Source organism: Pan paniscus, chromosome 5, assembly GCF_029289425.2.
Source record: "Pan paniscus chromosome 5, NHGRI_mPanPan1-v2.0_pri, whole genome shotgun sequence".
In the NCBI taxonomy this organism is placed as follows: domain Eukaryota; kingdom Metazoa; phylum Chordata; class Mammalia; order Primates; family Hominidae; genus Pan; species Pan paniscus.
The window spans coordinates 21,945,163-21,960,927 of record NC_073254.2 but is presented as its reverse complement, the minus strand read 5'-3'; the positions used below and the strand labels follow the sequence as shown (position 1 = coordinate 21,960,927).

Sequence of the window (15,765 nt, the reverse complement as noted above, 5' to 3'; positions counted from 1 at the left end):
CAGACCTCCAGAGCACAGCTGACCAATGTTCTTCTCAGCCCCTCTCACCAGTGCATTTCTCATCGTTTTGGTAAATGGAGTGTCCTCTAAGGCCTCTTACAGAATATAAGCAGGTGAGTTTCCCAGCCTTATGTAGTACAGTTATCCCTCAGTATCCGAGGGGGACCGGTTCCAAGACCCCCAATGTATACCCAAATCTGCGGGTGCTGAAGTTCCTTAAAATGACAAATTATTTGGCCAGGCGCAGTGGCTCACGCCTGTAATCCCAGCACTTTGGGAGGCCGAGACGGGTCGATCACAAGGTCAGGAGATCGAGACCATCCTGGCTAACACGGTGAAACCCCATCTCTACTAAAAATACAAAAAATTAGGCAGGCATGGTGGCGGGTGCCTGTAGTCCCAGCTACTCGGGAGGCTGAGGCAGGAGAATGGGGTGAACCCTGGAGGCGGAGCTTGCAGTGAGCCAAGATGGTGCCACTGCACTCCAGCCTGGGTGACAGAGCGAGACTCCATCTCAAAAAAAAAAAAAAGACATACTATTTGCACATAACCTACACACACCCTTCCATATACTTTAAATCAGCTCTAGATTACTTATAATATCTAACATAGCATCAATGCTATGTAAATTGTTATACTTTTATTTGTATCTTTATTGTTGTGATTTTTATTTATTTATTTTCCAATATTTTTGATCTGCAGTCAGTTGAATCCAAGAATACAGAACCTGTAGACACAGAGAGTAGACAGTGTGCCCATTCTAGCAGGCCTATATTTAGGTGCCAAGCAGAGAAGAAGGAGCGGTTGCTGAGGTGGAAGGAAAACCAGAAGCATGGATGTCGGTGAGCCTCGAGAAACAAGTGCTCAAGAATGAGAGGAGGAAAGGCTCACATGAGGGCCATTAGACCTAGCAAATTTTAGTGAAGTGTTAAAAATAAGAGCACAGTTGGAATAGACTGAGAAGAAAATGGAGGGGTAAAATACTGACGCTTTACTGTGTCAGGGAGCGGAGAAATTAGACTATTGCTGAAGGGGAACCAAGGCCAAGAGAGAGTTTTTTTTTAAAGACAGGGAATATTATATTTGTCTGTTGATGTTCAAATAATGAATTAGAGAAGTAGAAATGTATTGTGAGGGAGAAAAGAGGGGGCTATTTTCAGAATCTCATGTCCTTGAGCAGGAGATGGGATCTAAACCACAAATGCTGGTTGGCCTTTGATGGGCCTCTAAACATCGTTTTATTGTAACTGAAAGGACTGATGGCTCATACCTGTAATCCCAGCACTTTGGGAGGCCAAAGTGGGAGGATTGCTTGAGGCCAGGAGTTGGAGACCAGCCTGGACAACATAGCAAGACCCCATCTCTACAAAAAAAAAAATTCGCTGGGCATGGTGGTGTGCCTGTAGTCTTAGCTACTTGGGAGGCTGAGGCAGGAGGATTTACTTGAACCCAGGAGTTCAAGGTTACAATGAGCTATGACTGTTTCACTGCACTCCAGCCTGGGAGACACAGCCAGACCCTATCTCACAAAAAAAAAAAAAAAAAGGCAGAGCCTGAGCACAAGGATGCAAGTAAGTGGGGGGTCTTGTGGTGACTGATCAGGTAGTTATGACTTCATCTGTTCTTTTCTATGAAGTATGTGCTGGGGAAGGATTGGAGGCCTTCCTAAGTGAGGAGGTGGGCTGGAGAGCCAGCACTCCCTTTAAAGTCGTTCTTATTTCTTGTTTCCTTTCCCATAGTGCCCTCTTTTCATAAGGATTATAAAGGAGTTTTTTTCCTTGGAGGTATAGTTCACAAAAGCTAATTCTTTTTTTTTTTTTTTTTTAGCCCTTGCTACATGAAAGAATGCTTAAGCGTTTGCTTATATATAATAAACATAATGTTTTTGGGGTTTTTTACTCAATGTTTTTTCATTTCTTATTAGGTTTACAATAAAACGGGTTCAAATTTATGGAGGAAAGATGTGACTTGTAACAACACTATACCTTCATTGATTCAACAAATACTTACTGAGTTCACACTGGGTATCAGGCACCCTTCTATAACATTAAGACACAAACTCCCTGGCCACAAGATGTTCACAGGTGACCAACAGGAGACAGGCTGAACTATATTGTGAGAGGAGATAACCAGTACTATGAACAAGAGGAGAACAGAGGGAAATGGAGAATGTGGGGGCAGGAGGGTCGGAATTTTAAAGCAGAGGTCAAGGTAAGCCTCACTGAGAAGGTGACAGTTGAGCAAAGATTTAAAGGACATGAGCGGCTGGACGCAGTGTCTCACATCTGTAATCCCAGCACTTTGGGAGGCCGAGGGGAGGGGGGTGGATCACTTGAGGTTAGGAGTTCGAGACCAGCCTGACCAACATGGTGAAACCTCATCTCTACTAAAAATACAAAAATTAACCGGGCATGGTGATGGGTGCCTGTAATCCCAGCTACTCCGGAAGCTGAGGCAGGAGAATCACTTGAACCCAGAAGGCAGAGGTTGCCATGAGCTGAGATTGTGCCACTGCACTCCAACCTGGGTGACAGAGCAGGACTCCATCTCAAAAAAATAAAATAAAGGACATGAGGGAGTTTCTCGGCCACACAGTTACTTGGTGGGGGTATAAAAGAACAAACACTAGTACTTAACAAACACATTTGTGAGTGATGTGGAGGGAAATCTTAAGTAATCAAAGGGAAAGAATCCTCTGCTTTTACACATTCTAAGGGAATGAAATGACAGATGTGGAGAATCAACTACGGATTTGTCTGAGGTCTATGAAGGAGAGTCACCAGGATATGGAATATTCCCTGAAAAGAAATCCCTTCAAAGAGATTGGTGCAGACATGGGGAAAGATTTGGAAAGACTTAAATAAATTAGTAAACGGAATTCATAATTCCATAAATTAAGGATTGGAACCAAGTAGGGCAGAGAGCTCTGGGTGGGCACCAAGGAAAAGCTGCTTATTACGGGAAGAATGTGGATCACAGTGATGCAGAATTGGTGAGCACACTGGTCAGGGTGAGCCCCTTACTTCCTTGATCACAGCTGTCATTTTTTAATACTAATTGGACAGTCACACAGGTCTTCTGTTTTCTGTTTACATGTTATTTTCCCTAAATTCATCACATCAGTAATATCTAGAGTAGGCACACTTTATTTTTCCTGTTGTACCAATAGTAGCTGGTTGTGTAAAATTCAAGTCCCAAATAAAATCCGATAGTAATCGATTGATGACATCATCATTGGAGTGGAAGTCACAGGTTAAGCCTAAACTAAATTATCCTTACATGTTCAGGCTACGTCTAAACATCTGAGAACCGGTGAGACAGACCTACTAGGAATCTCTTTACCATAAAGAATGAGACGTCGTCCCCTTCAGTAATCAGTCCTCTGAATGGGGAAAGCAAGCCAGTAAGACACGGTGGTGCCGTGATGGAGAGCAGGTGTGATTTTGAGTACAGCATGAAGTCTGTAACTTCACCATCTATTACAGTTCCCATCAATTGTTTCTGGTGTTAGGAGAGAGTAGCAAGTTAAACAGAAAGATGTATTTGTCAAAACACCTGTCAGAGATCAACAAGCTCAGAGCAGGTCTCATTTGAAACTCATGAAAGGGTGCCTCAAAGTAGGGGAGGGAGATTATGCTGAGTCAGTGGAGAACTCTGCAAGGTACAGTCACCTCAAAGCAGGGACAGCGGCCCTGGTAGCTCTGAGAGGTGACAGCGTGCTGGCAGTCCTTGCTCGCTCTGGGGGCCTCCTCGGCCTTGGCGCCCACTCCGGCAGCGCTTGAGGAGCCCTTCAGCCCGCCGCTGCACTGTGGGAGCCCCTTTCTGGGCTGGCCAAGGCCAGAACCGGCTCCCTCAGCTTGCGGGGAGGTGTGGAGGGAGAGGCGCGGGCGGGAACCAAGGCTGCACGCGGCGCTTGCGGGCCAGCGCGAGTTCAGGGTGGGCGTGGGCTTGGCGGGCCCTGCACTGGGAGCGGCCAGCCGGTCCGGGCAGTGAAGGGCTTAGCACCTGGGCCAGCAGCTGCTGTGCTCGATTTCTCGCTAGGCCTTACCTGCTCCGCCGTGGGGCAAGGCTCGGGACCTGCAGCCTACCATGCCTGAGCCTCCCGGACGAGCGCCACCCCCAGCTCCACAGCGCCCAGTCCCATCGACCACCCAAGGGCTGAGGAGTGCTGGCTCACCGCGCGGGACTCGCAGGCAGCTCCACCTGCAGCCCGGGTGTGGGATCCACTGGGTGAAACCAGCTGGGCTCCTGAATTTGGTGGAGACTTGGAGAATCTTTCTGCCTAGCTGAGGGATTATAAACACACCAATCAGCACTCTGTATCTAACTCAAGGTTTATAAACACACCAATCAGCACACTGTATCTAGCTCAGGGTTTGTGAATGCACCAATTGGCACTCTAATCTGGTGGGGATTTGGAGAATATGTCTAGCTAAGGGATTGTGAATGTACCAATCAGCACTGTGTCTAGCCCAGGGTTTGTGAACACACCAATTGACACTCTGTGTATAGCTAATCTAGTTAGGACATAGGAGAACTTTGTGTCTAGCTCAGGAATTGCAAACACACTAATCAGCTCTAAAATAAACCAACCAGCAGAATGTGAAGCTAAATATACGGGAAAAAAAAAAGCAGGCTGCCTGAATCAGTGGCAACCTGCTCAGGTCCCACTCCAGTGTCCAGAATTGGGGGCTCATTAGCCTTACTGACTTAAATAATGAAGCTACAGACCCTCACAGTGAGTACTACAGTTCTTAAAGGCAGTGTATCCGGAGTTTCTTCTATTCTGGTGGGCTTGTAATCTCACTAGCCCAAGAGTGAACCTGCAGACATTCACAGTGAGCGTTACAGCTCTTAAGACACCATATCTTGGATTATTCATTTTTCCTGGTGGGTTCGTGAATCTTCCTAGCTTCAGGAGCGAAGCTGCAGACCTTCACAATGAGTGTTATAACTCATAAAGGTGATATGAGCTTAAAGGGCAAAAGAACAGATACTTTCACAGCATGGAAAAAAATTAGAGCCCGTTGTCGCTGCTAAGTTCAGGGCAGCCTGCTTTTATTCTCTTATCTGGCCCCACCCACATCCTGCTGATTGGTAGAGCCGAGTGGCCTGTTTTGACAGGGCACTGATTGGTGCGTTTACAATCCCTGAGCTAGACACAAAGGTTCTCCACGTCCCCACTAGATTAGCTAGATACAGAGCGTGGACACAAAGGTTCTCCAACGTCCCACCTGAGTAGCTAGATACAAAGTGACGATTGGTGCATTCACAAAGCCTGAGCTAGACACAGGGTGCTGATTGGTGTGTTTACAATCCCTGAGCTAGACATAAAGGTTCTCCACGTCTCCACCAGACTCAGAAGCCTAGCTGGCTTCACCCCGTGGAACCCGCACTAGGGCTGCAGGTGGAGCTGCCTGCCAGTCCCATCCCTGTGTGCCCGCACTTCTCAGCCCTTGGGTGGTGGAAGGAACTGGGCACCGTGCAGCAGGGGGTGGCGCTGGTCGGGGAGATTCCGGCTGCACAGAAGCCCATGGGGTTGGGGGAGGCTCAGGCATGGTGGGCTGCAGGTCCCGAGCCCTGCCCCGCGGGAAGGCAGCTAAGGCCCGGCGAGAAATCGAGCACAGCAGCTGCTGGCCCAGGTTCTAAGCCCCTCACTGCCCCCCGCCCAGCCCAGTTGGCCGCTCCCAGTGCGGGGCCCGCCAAGCCCACGCCCACCCGGAACTCGCACTGGCTGGCAAGCACCGCGCGTAGCCCCAGTTCCCGCCCGCCCACGCCTCTCTCCACATCTTCCCCGCAAGCTGAGGGAGCTGGCTCTGGCCTTGGCCAGCCCAGAAAGGGGCTCCCACAGTGCAGCGGTGGGCTGAAGAGCTCCTCGAGTGCCACCAAAGTGGGGGCCCAGGCAGAGGAGGCGCCGAGAGCGAGCGAGGGCTGAGTACTGCCAGCATGCTGTCACCTCTCAGAAGCTTTGTTTTTTGCAATAAATCTTGCTGCTGCTCACTGCCTTTATGAGCTGTAACACTCACTGCGAAGGTCTGCAGCTTCACTCCTAAAGCCACCGAGACTATGAACCCACCAGGAGGAATGGACACCTTAACAGCTGTAACACTCACTGCGATGGTCTAGTAGCTTCACTCCTGAGCCAGTGAGACCACGAACCCACCAGAAGGAAGAAACTCGGAACACATCCGAACATGATGAAGGAACAAACTCTGGACTTTAAGAAATGTAACACTCAGCACGAGGGTCTGCGGTTTCATTCTTAAAGTCAGTGAGACCAAGAACCCTATTCCAGACACAGCTCTGACATAGAGTGGCAACACTGGTAGCGTGCACAGGAGCAGAGGCAGCAGCAAAGTCTGAGGAGGCCCTCCACTTATGCTGGGCGCCCTAGTAGCAGCAGCAACACAGCAGCGGTGCCACTGGTGGCCTGGCAGAGTGGAATTTGGTTGATTCAGCCCAGCACCATCAGGCTGTGACTTTAGCAGACTGTAGGTAGTGGTGGCAGTGGGTCCAAGCTGCATTTACAGCCCCCAGGACAAGGAGACCTGAAGCAGAAACAATGCAGGAGTAGAACAGCAAATGTCCTAGGTCAGTAGTGTATGGAATCTGGAAGCAGATAGCCTCGTTCAAATCTTGCATCTGCCGTTTGCTAGCGTTTTGAAGCTTTGAGTAAATTACTAACCTCTCTGGGTCTGTTTTCTCCTCAGTAAATAATATCCAGCTCATAGAGATGTTTAGAAAATTAAATGAAAAAGCACAGCTCTAAGGAGGTGATTGACAATAGTAAGCATATGATTTATTTCCTTATCTTTATGACATCTCACACTGGTCCAGACCAAGATTACCTAATATTCAGATTAATTTCATGAACTGCTATATTACTCCAGCAACTCAAATCCAAAATAGATGAAAAGGAAACTAAAGAAAACTGGACAGCCATTGCGGCACCTATTGTATAGTTACAAATGCTGACTACATACCAAAACACTGTTTAGGTGACTTATAATTCTGGAATGTCACATACGAATTTAAGAATTGCTGGCCAGGCGCAGTGGCTCACACCTGTAATCCCAGCACTTTGAGAGACCCAGGCGGGTGGATCACCTGAGGTCAGGAGTTTGAGATTAGTCTGGCCAACATGGTGAAACCCCCGTCTCCAGTAAAAATACAAAAATTAGCCGGGCGTAGTGGTGCGCGCCTGTAGTCCCAGCTGCTTAGGAGGCTGAGGCAGGAGAATCGCTTGAACCCGGGAGGCGGAGGTTGCGGTGAACAGAGATGGTGCCACTGAACTCTGGCCTGGGCGACAGAGCAAGACTTCGTCTCAAAAATAATAATTTAAGAATTGTCATTACTTAACCATGGGAGAGGGTGTGGGCAGACAGGGGACAAAGATTTTCCACTGTGTATTTTCATGGTTTTTCCTTTGAACAATGTCCTCTCTTCCAACAAAATTTTTTGCTTTTAAGTGCCACATAAAGGCAGCTCATGTTCCTTACATCGCCGTTATCAAGAGGCTCGTCATTCAAATAAAGTAACCACTGACAATGCTAATTAATTGGAAGTAAAGAACTGGGCGGAAAGAACGGCTAACCGCAAGCTGCCGGGTCGCAACTGCGGCGGAAGGCGGACTCTCGCGGGAGCCACAAAGAGGCAGCAGCCGGCCACGTGACTTCCCGGTGGCCTGCTCTCCCCACCTCTCCGCGCTGAGCAGCCACGTCGGCGGCGTTCCCTGGTCCAGGGAGGGGCGTGGCAAAGGCCCGTGCGTGGTACGTGTCCCGCCCCTCGCTGCCCGGAGCCCGGATGAAGAGTAACGCCATTACCGCCGGAGCCGCCGAGACCCTTAGCCGACGGAAACTGGACACTGGACCGGCAGCGCCATGAGACTCCTCCCCCGCTTGCTGCTGCTTCTCTTACTCGTATTCCCTGCCACTGTCTTGTTCCGAGGCGGCCCCAGAGGTGAGGCTAGGGGAGTGTGCGGAGGGGATGGCCAGGAAGGAGATGCCAGTGATGGCAAGTTTGAAGTTGGAGGCGGTGGCCGCTCCGGGTCCTGGGGTCCGCGTCCACCCCGCTGGCCTCTCTCCGCCCTCTCCCCAAGCCTAGGCTCGTAGCAGCAGGGGTCCCCGCGGGCGCTGGAGACCCCGCTGCGGCCTGCCCTTTGCACGCGGAGCGCGGGGCCGTGCCCGGGCGACCTTGCTTCGTGGCCGGCCGAGGGCTGGGCTTGCTCCTCTTGCCCTGGACCCTCGCCTGCAGGAGCGGCCAGAACTGGAGGGTCCTCGGCTGCAGGAGGAGGCGCTGGACACGGCTGCGCTCCGAGCGCGCCGCAGCCGGGCTGTTTCTTTTGGCCGCCTCCGGCTCCGCTCCACCCCCAGCCCCTCGCGCTCAGGGCTGACGTGTCTTTAGCTTCCACGCCGGGAGTCCGTCTTCATTCATTTGCCAAAACCCTTGTTTTCTACACATCTAAGCCATCAGAGTGTCTTGTTCAATGGTTATCTGCCTTGTTCACGCCCTGCTTGACCCGTATGTGTTACTAGGAGGCTTGATTTCAGAAAAACTACCCCATCGTCACCCCCGTTATCCGCCCCTGCTGCCAAGCGGACTGAAGAATCCCTGTGGGATGTCTCCCTTCTGCCTTCTTCCTCTCCTTTTCTTTCCATGGAACAATTTTTTGTTTGTGGAAACATCGTATTGTGCTGAAAAAATGTGGCCTACTTCGAGTGTTTTTAATACATAGATTTATTCTTTCAACAATTAACCCAGCAGTTAAGTGTGAAAATAACTTAGCAGAATATAAAAATATGGCAACTTGACTTCCTGCACAGGTTTTGTCATGAACTTCGACTTTCTGATTTGTAAAGTGAAATAATTAGTCTGACTAAGCAACTAGAATTCCCTTTCATTCTGTAAGTTTAAGCAAGCTGTGTGTCTTAACGGTAGTGACAGGTATTCACGAGTTGTTTTGCGATGAAAAGTGAAGTGACTGGCTTCTGTTTAATGGCTAGAAAACCAAGTGGGAGAATTAAACAACTGTTAATGAGTTCATCTGCAGGTTTAGCAAGATTTTTAACTTTAGGAGTCGTTTGCTGGTACTCTTTAAGCTTTTTAAAAGAAAACTTGACAAATGTAGTTTTAGTTTTAGAACTATTTATAACTATTTTCAAGTTGTAAAAACTTTCAAGAAGCATCAATTCATTATCTAAACTGAATTAATATCTTGTAAACATTTTTTGTGAGTAACGGTTTTTGTGTTTGGTTTTTCCAGTTGAATGAAGACTGTTAGACTTCATGGGGACAAAATTGTTATTGGTTAACATTAAAATAATAAAATTGTTTAATATTTATGAAAGACCTTTATATTCTAAAGTGCTCAAATTTAACCACGACTTTAAATTACTGTATCAGACATGGTATTTTTCTTACTGGTTTTTGAAAAGGACTTGTAAGTTATGAATGCACTATTTTAGGCTTTGTTCAGCAGGCAGTGAAATCTCTTTAGTTCATAATGCATGGTTCAGTGTTCTTTAATATTTTGCAATAAATCTTAGCAGCCAGTGAGAACTTAAAAACATGGAAAAGACTGCAAATGCATGGTCCTTAACTGTTTCTCCTGGGTAAAAACACGCTTCCCTTCCCATGTTTTTTATCCACAGAATTGCCACATCATCATTTTTTCTGAGAGATGTTGGAAGACACTAGAACTTTGAAATTCTTTTTATGGTCTTGCCTGAAATAGATATAATGTGACTTACTTAGAGTACTATTGTCTATAAAACTGTGATTTACCTTTTTTTTTGCATTATACCTGTACTTTGTAACACTAAGTTTGAGAAAAAATATCTTAAAACATGTTTGAAGCCACATGCAAAAATAATTGGATTCTTTCTTTGCTATCAACCCTGAAGCTACCAATACAGTTTTTACTAAACAATGTTTTTCATGCAAGCCAGTTTTTACCATGGATATGATTACAGATATTTGTTCCTTGGCTTACAAACTATCCAGTTCTAAGAGTTTCAGCTGTAGTCACCTCTGATAACAGTGTTTCCTACATAGAACATTAGAACTTAAGAATGCTTTATTTTTTATTTTTTTTTTTTTTTTGAGACGGTGTCTTGCTGTGTCGCCCAGGCTGGAATGCAGTGGTACAATCTCGGCTCACTGCAACTTCTGCCTCCTGGGTTCAAGCGATTCTCCTGCCTCAGCCTCTGGAGTAGCTGGAACCACAGGTGTGTGCCACCACACCCAGCTAATTTTTGCATTTTCAGTAGAGGCGGGGTTTCTCTGTATTGGCCAGGCTGGTCTTGAACTCCTGGCCTCAAGTAATTCACCCGCCTCAGCCTTCTAAAGTGCTGGGATTACAGGCATGAGCCACCGCGCCCGGCCAAGAATGCTGTTTTCTTTTAAACGTGAGGGTTGTTTAGTTTGCTTTGTATGGTTAATGACAGGGATTACATTTAGAAGTTTCTTATCTTTGCAAAAAATTATTTTCCTTAATTTGCTTAACAAAGTTGCTTGAAGTTCTTTGTGCTTCAAGGCATCTTTAGTTTGTGCCATTCATTTTTCCATCTCTTGGGCACTTTTTGAAGTTAAACCGCATTTCCCATTAAAAATAACATGGAAGGCAGGGAACAGTGGTTCACGCCTCTAGTCCTAGCTACCCAGGAAGCTGAGGTGGAAGGATCACTTGGGCCCAGGAGTTCGAGGCTGCAGTGAGCTATGACTGCACAACTGTACTCCCAACCTAGGCATCAGAGCAAGACCCTGACTCTTAAAAAAAAAAAAAAAAAAAATTGATATGCAGTTGTTAAGACTACTAGTAAACTAAAATAGAAATATTCTTCGGTGCATTGTAATTGGCATCATTCAGGTGAACTGGGAGATTCTGTTAGTCCAAGGGAAGTTTTTTTTGCCTATACCTGATGTTAAAAAAAGAAATTAGTATTTCAGAGTAAAGGGTAACTGCTTTTTCTGTATTTTATCATTAGGCTCGTTAGCAGTGGCACACGATCTTACAGAGGATGAAGAAACAGTAGAAGATTCCATAATTGAGGATGAAGATGATGAAGCCGAGGTAGAAGAAGATGAACCCACAGATTTGGTTAGTGTTACATACTATTTAATATATGTAAAATGTATGTAATTGTATTCATCTGTTCTCATGCTGCTAATAAAGACATACCCAAGACTGGGTAATTTATAAAGGAAAAAGTTTTCATTGACCCATAGTTCAGCATGACTGGGGAGGCCTCAGGAAACTTACCATCATGGCAGAAATGGAAGCAAACATGTCCTTCTTCACAAGGTGACAGCAAGGAGAAGTGCAGAGCAAAGGGTGGGGAAAGCCCCTTATAAAAACCATCAGATCTTGTGAGAACTCACTTTCACGAGAACAGCATGGAGGTAACCGTCCCCGTGATTCATTTACCTCCCACCAGGTTCCTCCCACGGTGTGCAGATTATGGGAACTACACTTCAAGATGAGATTTGGCTGGGGACACAGCAAAACCGTATCAATAGTACATCTAGAATTTATCCTTACTTACTTATTTTTAGAGACAGAGACTTGCTCTGTTCCCCAGGCTGGAGTGCAGTGGCATGAGCATAGCTCACTGCAGCCTCGAACTCCTGGGCTCAAGTGATCCTCTTGCCTCAGCCTCCTGAGTAGCTAGGACTACCGTCATGCCCCAACAAGCCCGGCTAATTTTTGTAATTTTTTTTTTGTAGAGACAGGGTCTTGCTATGTTGCCCAGGCTAGTCTGAAACTTCTGGGCTCAAGTGATGATCCTCATGCCTCAGACTCTGAAGGCACTGGGATTATGGGCATGAGCCACCACACCTGGCCTAGAGCTTATCTTTATACAAAAATTTAAAATCCCAACTTTTAGAGGTTTGTTAATGTGATCAAAGTGAATTGAAGTTGGGAGAATAGGCACCAGTCATTGAGAACAGAGCATAAGTATTTTCTGGAACAGGGAAGGAGACATGAAATAGTTAACAATTCAGGATCATGGTGACATGAGTCTAGAAGGGTAACAACATAGTAGAAATGGCACTGGACCTCATGGTTTCATAGATTTGGAATACCTGCTGCTTACTTTTCTGACTTATCTCTGTGGGTCTCAATTTCTTTTTCGCTTGCTTGCTTTTACTCTGTTTTTATTCTTTTTGCTTGCTTGTTGTATTTCTGAATCCTTATGTGCCAGGCACTGTTCTTGGTGCTGGATGGGCAAACCAGATATTTTCTCTGCTCTTTCAGACTTTGTTTTTGGGGCAGTTATATGTGTTTTAATGGCAGGGGGTGAGAAGCAGACAACAAACAGTATGTAAAATATATCTGGTGAAGAATAAGGGGGTTAGAGAAGATCTCTTAAAAGTTGTTCAGCTCTGAAATGTTTACTATGTAATACAACAGTAAGAATATTGGGCTGGAATTGGGATCATTGCAGCATGCATCTAGTTAATTTTATTTCCTCTCTGGAACGACTATAATCCATCCTACACAGCTTTTTTTCTTTCTATTTTCGTGTCATACTTGAACCTGGAACCTCTCATGATTCCAGATTTTGTCATTTCCTTCAAAATTAAACCACTAGTTCCCTATTTTCTTATTTCAGTATCAAAATATTTATTCTTATATATAGATTTCTGCTTCTTTTTTGACTTACTTTCATTTTTATGGAATATGTCTTCCAACTAAGCAAATCTGTTGCTATTTTATTGGTGTTTTTGAGTTATCATTTTTATGCTTCTGCACCTACTGTTTTATCTGGATAGGATGTCCCTAGTAATTTGTGAACTCTCCTAATTTCCCCCTCTTTAGGAACTCCTTACTGATTATCTGTGAGTCAAGCCTTTCATATGTATGTATACACATACCTTTAGGGTTTATGTTAAGACTCCACGTCTTCAACCCAGCCTGCATTAAGTGAATAGCTTTAACTAGATTAATACATTTCTGCTGCATTGTTGTTAATAAATATTTGACTAGTTGTGGTAAGATAACTTAGAGTGATGGTTGGAAGGGACTCCATCTAGGAATTTAGGATTAAAGATGGTATTTGGGGCACTGAAATTTGGGCATGTACTGAAATTTATTGATGAATTATATCGTTACCAATTATATGAAATTACTTGTGCTCTCTGGCACTAGAATGTACTTATTGTGGAGGAAGAGGGTAGAAGAGAGATGCTGAACGCTGTGAGGCACGCCTGTAATCCCAGCACTTTGGGAGGCCAGGACAGGAGGATCACTTGAGCTCAGGAGTTTGAGACCGCCTGGCCAAAATAGTGTGACACCATCTCTACTAAAAAAATTAGCTGAGTCTGGTGGCTTGTGCCTGTAATCCTAACTGTTGAGGCAGGAGGATCACTTGAGCCCAGGAGTTCAGTGTTACAGTGAGCTATGAGTGTGTCACTGCACTCCAGCCTGGGTGATAGAGTCAGACCCTGTCTCTAAAAAAAATTAAATAAATAAGTAGAGGGTAGGGAGTAGAGAAGGGAACTGTTAGATCCTTGATAGCCTTGTGTCGTTGACCAGAACTTTTCCATATCTTAATTTCTCCTGTCTTGAGAACCATTAGAGGAAAAAGAACAACTCTGATTATCCACTTTCTACCCTGGCCAATTAGTACAGAAGTGTTAGTACCCTCTGCTTTGTTACTTATCTCAAATCAGAAAATAATTAAGATAGATTGAAATAGAAAGGCAGGAAAAGTATTACCTTCCATTGTACTAGACCACACCAGCAGGGGTAGGCTTGTGTGTAGACTGTCTAAGAAAGATGGGCCCTCAAAGGCAAGGCTGCTACAGAAGTCACCTCCAGAACTGAATGAGCTAGAAAGTTCACCTACTGCTGCTGTTCCCAAGATTTCTTTATCACCCTATACTCAGCTGCCAAGGCATCAAGGAATTGGGAGATATGGAAGGATCCTTTGCCACTGGGCCAGTGTCCTGGAGTCAAGTGAAGGAAAAGGGGGTTTTTCATAAGATCTAAGATATCAACAGCTGGTTTAGACACAGGTTATTGGTTTAGAATTTTTGAGGGCAAACCTTTTTTTTTTTTTTTAAGTCACCTTGGGCTTTCCCCCACCCCCCCACCACCCAGACAGAGTCTTGCTCTGTCGCCCAGGCTGGAGTGCAGTGGCGTGGATCTCCGCTCACTGCAAGCTCCACCTCCCGGGTTCACGCCAGTCTCCTGCCTCAGTCTCCCGAGTAGCTGGGATTATAGGCGCCCGCCACCACACCCGGCTAATTTTTTGTATTTTTAGTAGAGACGGGGTTTCACCATGTTAGCCAGGATGGTCTCGATCTCCTGACCTCGTGATCCGCCCGCCTCGGCCTCCCGAAGTGCTGGGATTACAGGCATGAGCCACTGCACCTGGCCTAGTCACCTTGGGCTTTTCTAACCCGTTGATTATTCTTTTACTCTATAAAACTGGGTCGCAATGGAACTTGCCATCATTCCTGAAAGGTTTTTTTGTCCTCCCCATAGAAATGAGAGAGGTTTTTGTTTTAATTTTTATTAAAACAAGAGCTGTAGTAGTAATAACACTAACTAACTTAAAAAAAATTATTTAGCCAGGTGCAGTGGCTCACGCCTGTACTCCCAGCACTTTGGGAGGCTGAGGCGGGTGGATCACGAGGTCAGGAGATCAAGACCATCCTGGCTAACATGGTGAAACCCTGTCTCTACTAAAAATACAAAAAAATCTGCCGGGTGTGGTGGCGGGCACCTGTAGTCCCAGCTTCTTGGGAGGCTGAGGCAGGAGAATGGCGTGAACCTGGGAGGCAGAGCTTACAGTGAGCTGAGATTGTGCCTGGGCACTATACTCCACTACACTCCAGCCTGGGCAACAGAGCGAGACTCCGTCTCAAAAAAAAAAAGTTATTTAAAGTAGATGATATATTCAAATGGCTCAGAACTTACAAGGTACAGAATATATGATGAAAAGTTTCCCTTGTGTGCCTTCCAGCCATGAAGTCATCTCCCTGTAGGCAAGCAGTACCACCAGTTTCTATACTCTCCTCTGGAGATTGTTTGCAATAGCTGAAATATTCTGGAGTTTTACCGGGTAGCAGATACTAAGCGTTATACATCTTACATGCTGAATAGCTGTAAGATAAATGAGTTACTTAGTTTTCCACAATCAGTGTTCCAAACATTTGCCATGTTTAAATCCCTGAATGAGTTTTCAGTCTTGGCAGCAACATTGCCTTCAGTGTCAGAAAGTGAAGAAGGCCATCAAGCATGAACTCTATCAGATTTTGTATTTTCTACTTCCAAATATATTATTCACCCATCGTTCTGCATTTTCTTCTTAATAATGAGTTGTCCTTGTTCTCTTCTAAGGCTAACCCTTCCACCTGTGTTCATCTCTTCCTGCGGAATTTTGTTACATTATTCTTTCCTTTTGTTACGTCAGGCATTAATCCTCCTCAGTGATTTGATTCTGTTAAGCCACACATCTGCTTATACTGTTCATCCACATTTGCTGCACCTACTTATCTTTACCAACACCGGTGGCTTCTTGAAAGAGAAACAGGGACAGCTTTTCTCTTCTGCTCACTTCACATTTATTCTCTATCATGGTCTGGTCCCATATATCTAGTAAAACTAGTATTGCTAAGGTCACCAGCAACCTAATTGCCTAATTCCTTGTTTTCCGTTGTTATCCTGTTGTAGCTCTTTTCCAGCTCTTCACAGGATAGTTTCATCTGAATGCTCCATAAGTACTTCACATTTTATATGTCCAAATCTTTTGCCAT

At 45.6% G+C, this 15,765-nt stretch overlaps 1 protein-coding gene across 3 annotated transcripts in view; it reads left to right on the top strand.

Annotated features, from left to right (window-relative positions):
- The first annotated feature begins 7,675 nt into the window (after positions 1–7,675).
- The window catches only part of SSR1 (signal sequence receptor subunit 1), a 45,166-nt gene continuing 37,076 nt past the window's right edge, over positions 7,676–15,765 (top strand). Inside the window, exons 1-2 of one of the 3 annotated variants that reach the window (XM_003819173.5) lie at positions 7,676–7,959; positions 10,986–11,098. In XM_003819173.5, the coding sequence (XP_003819221.1) occupies positions 7,881–7,959; positions 10,986–11,098 (192 nt within the window). In that variant the 5' untranslated portion in view covers positions 7,676–7,880. The remainder of the gene's footprint in view (positions 7,960–10,985; positions 11,099–15,765) is intronic. The other 2 variants (XM_034961407.3, XM_063605138.1) reach the window with 2 other exon arrangements.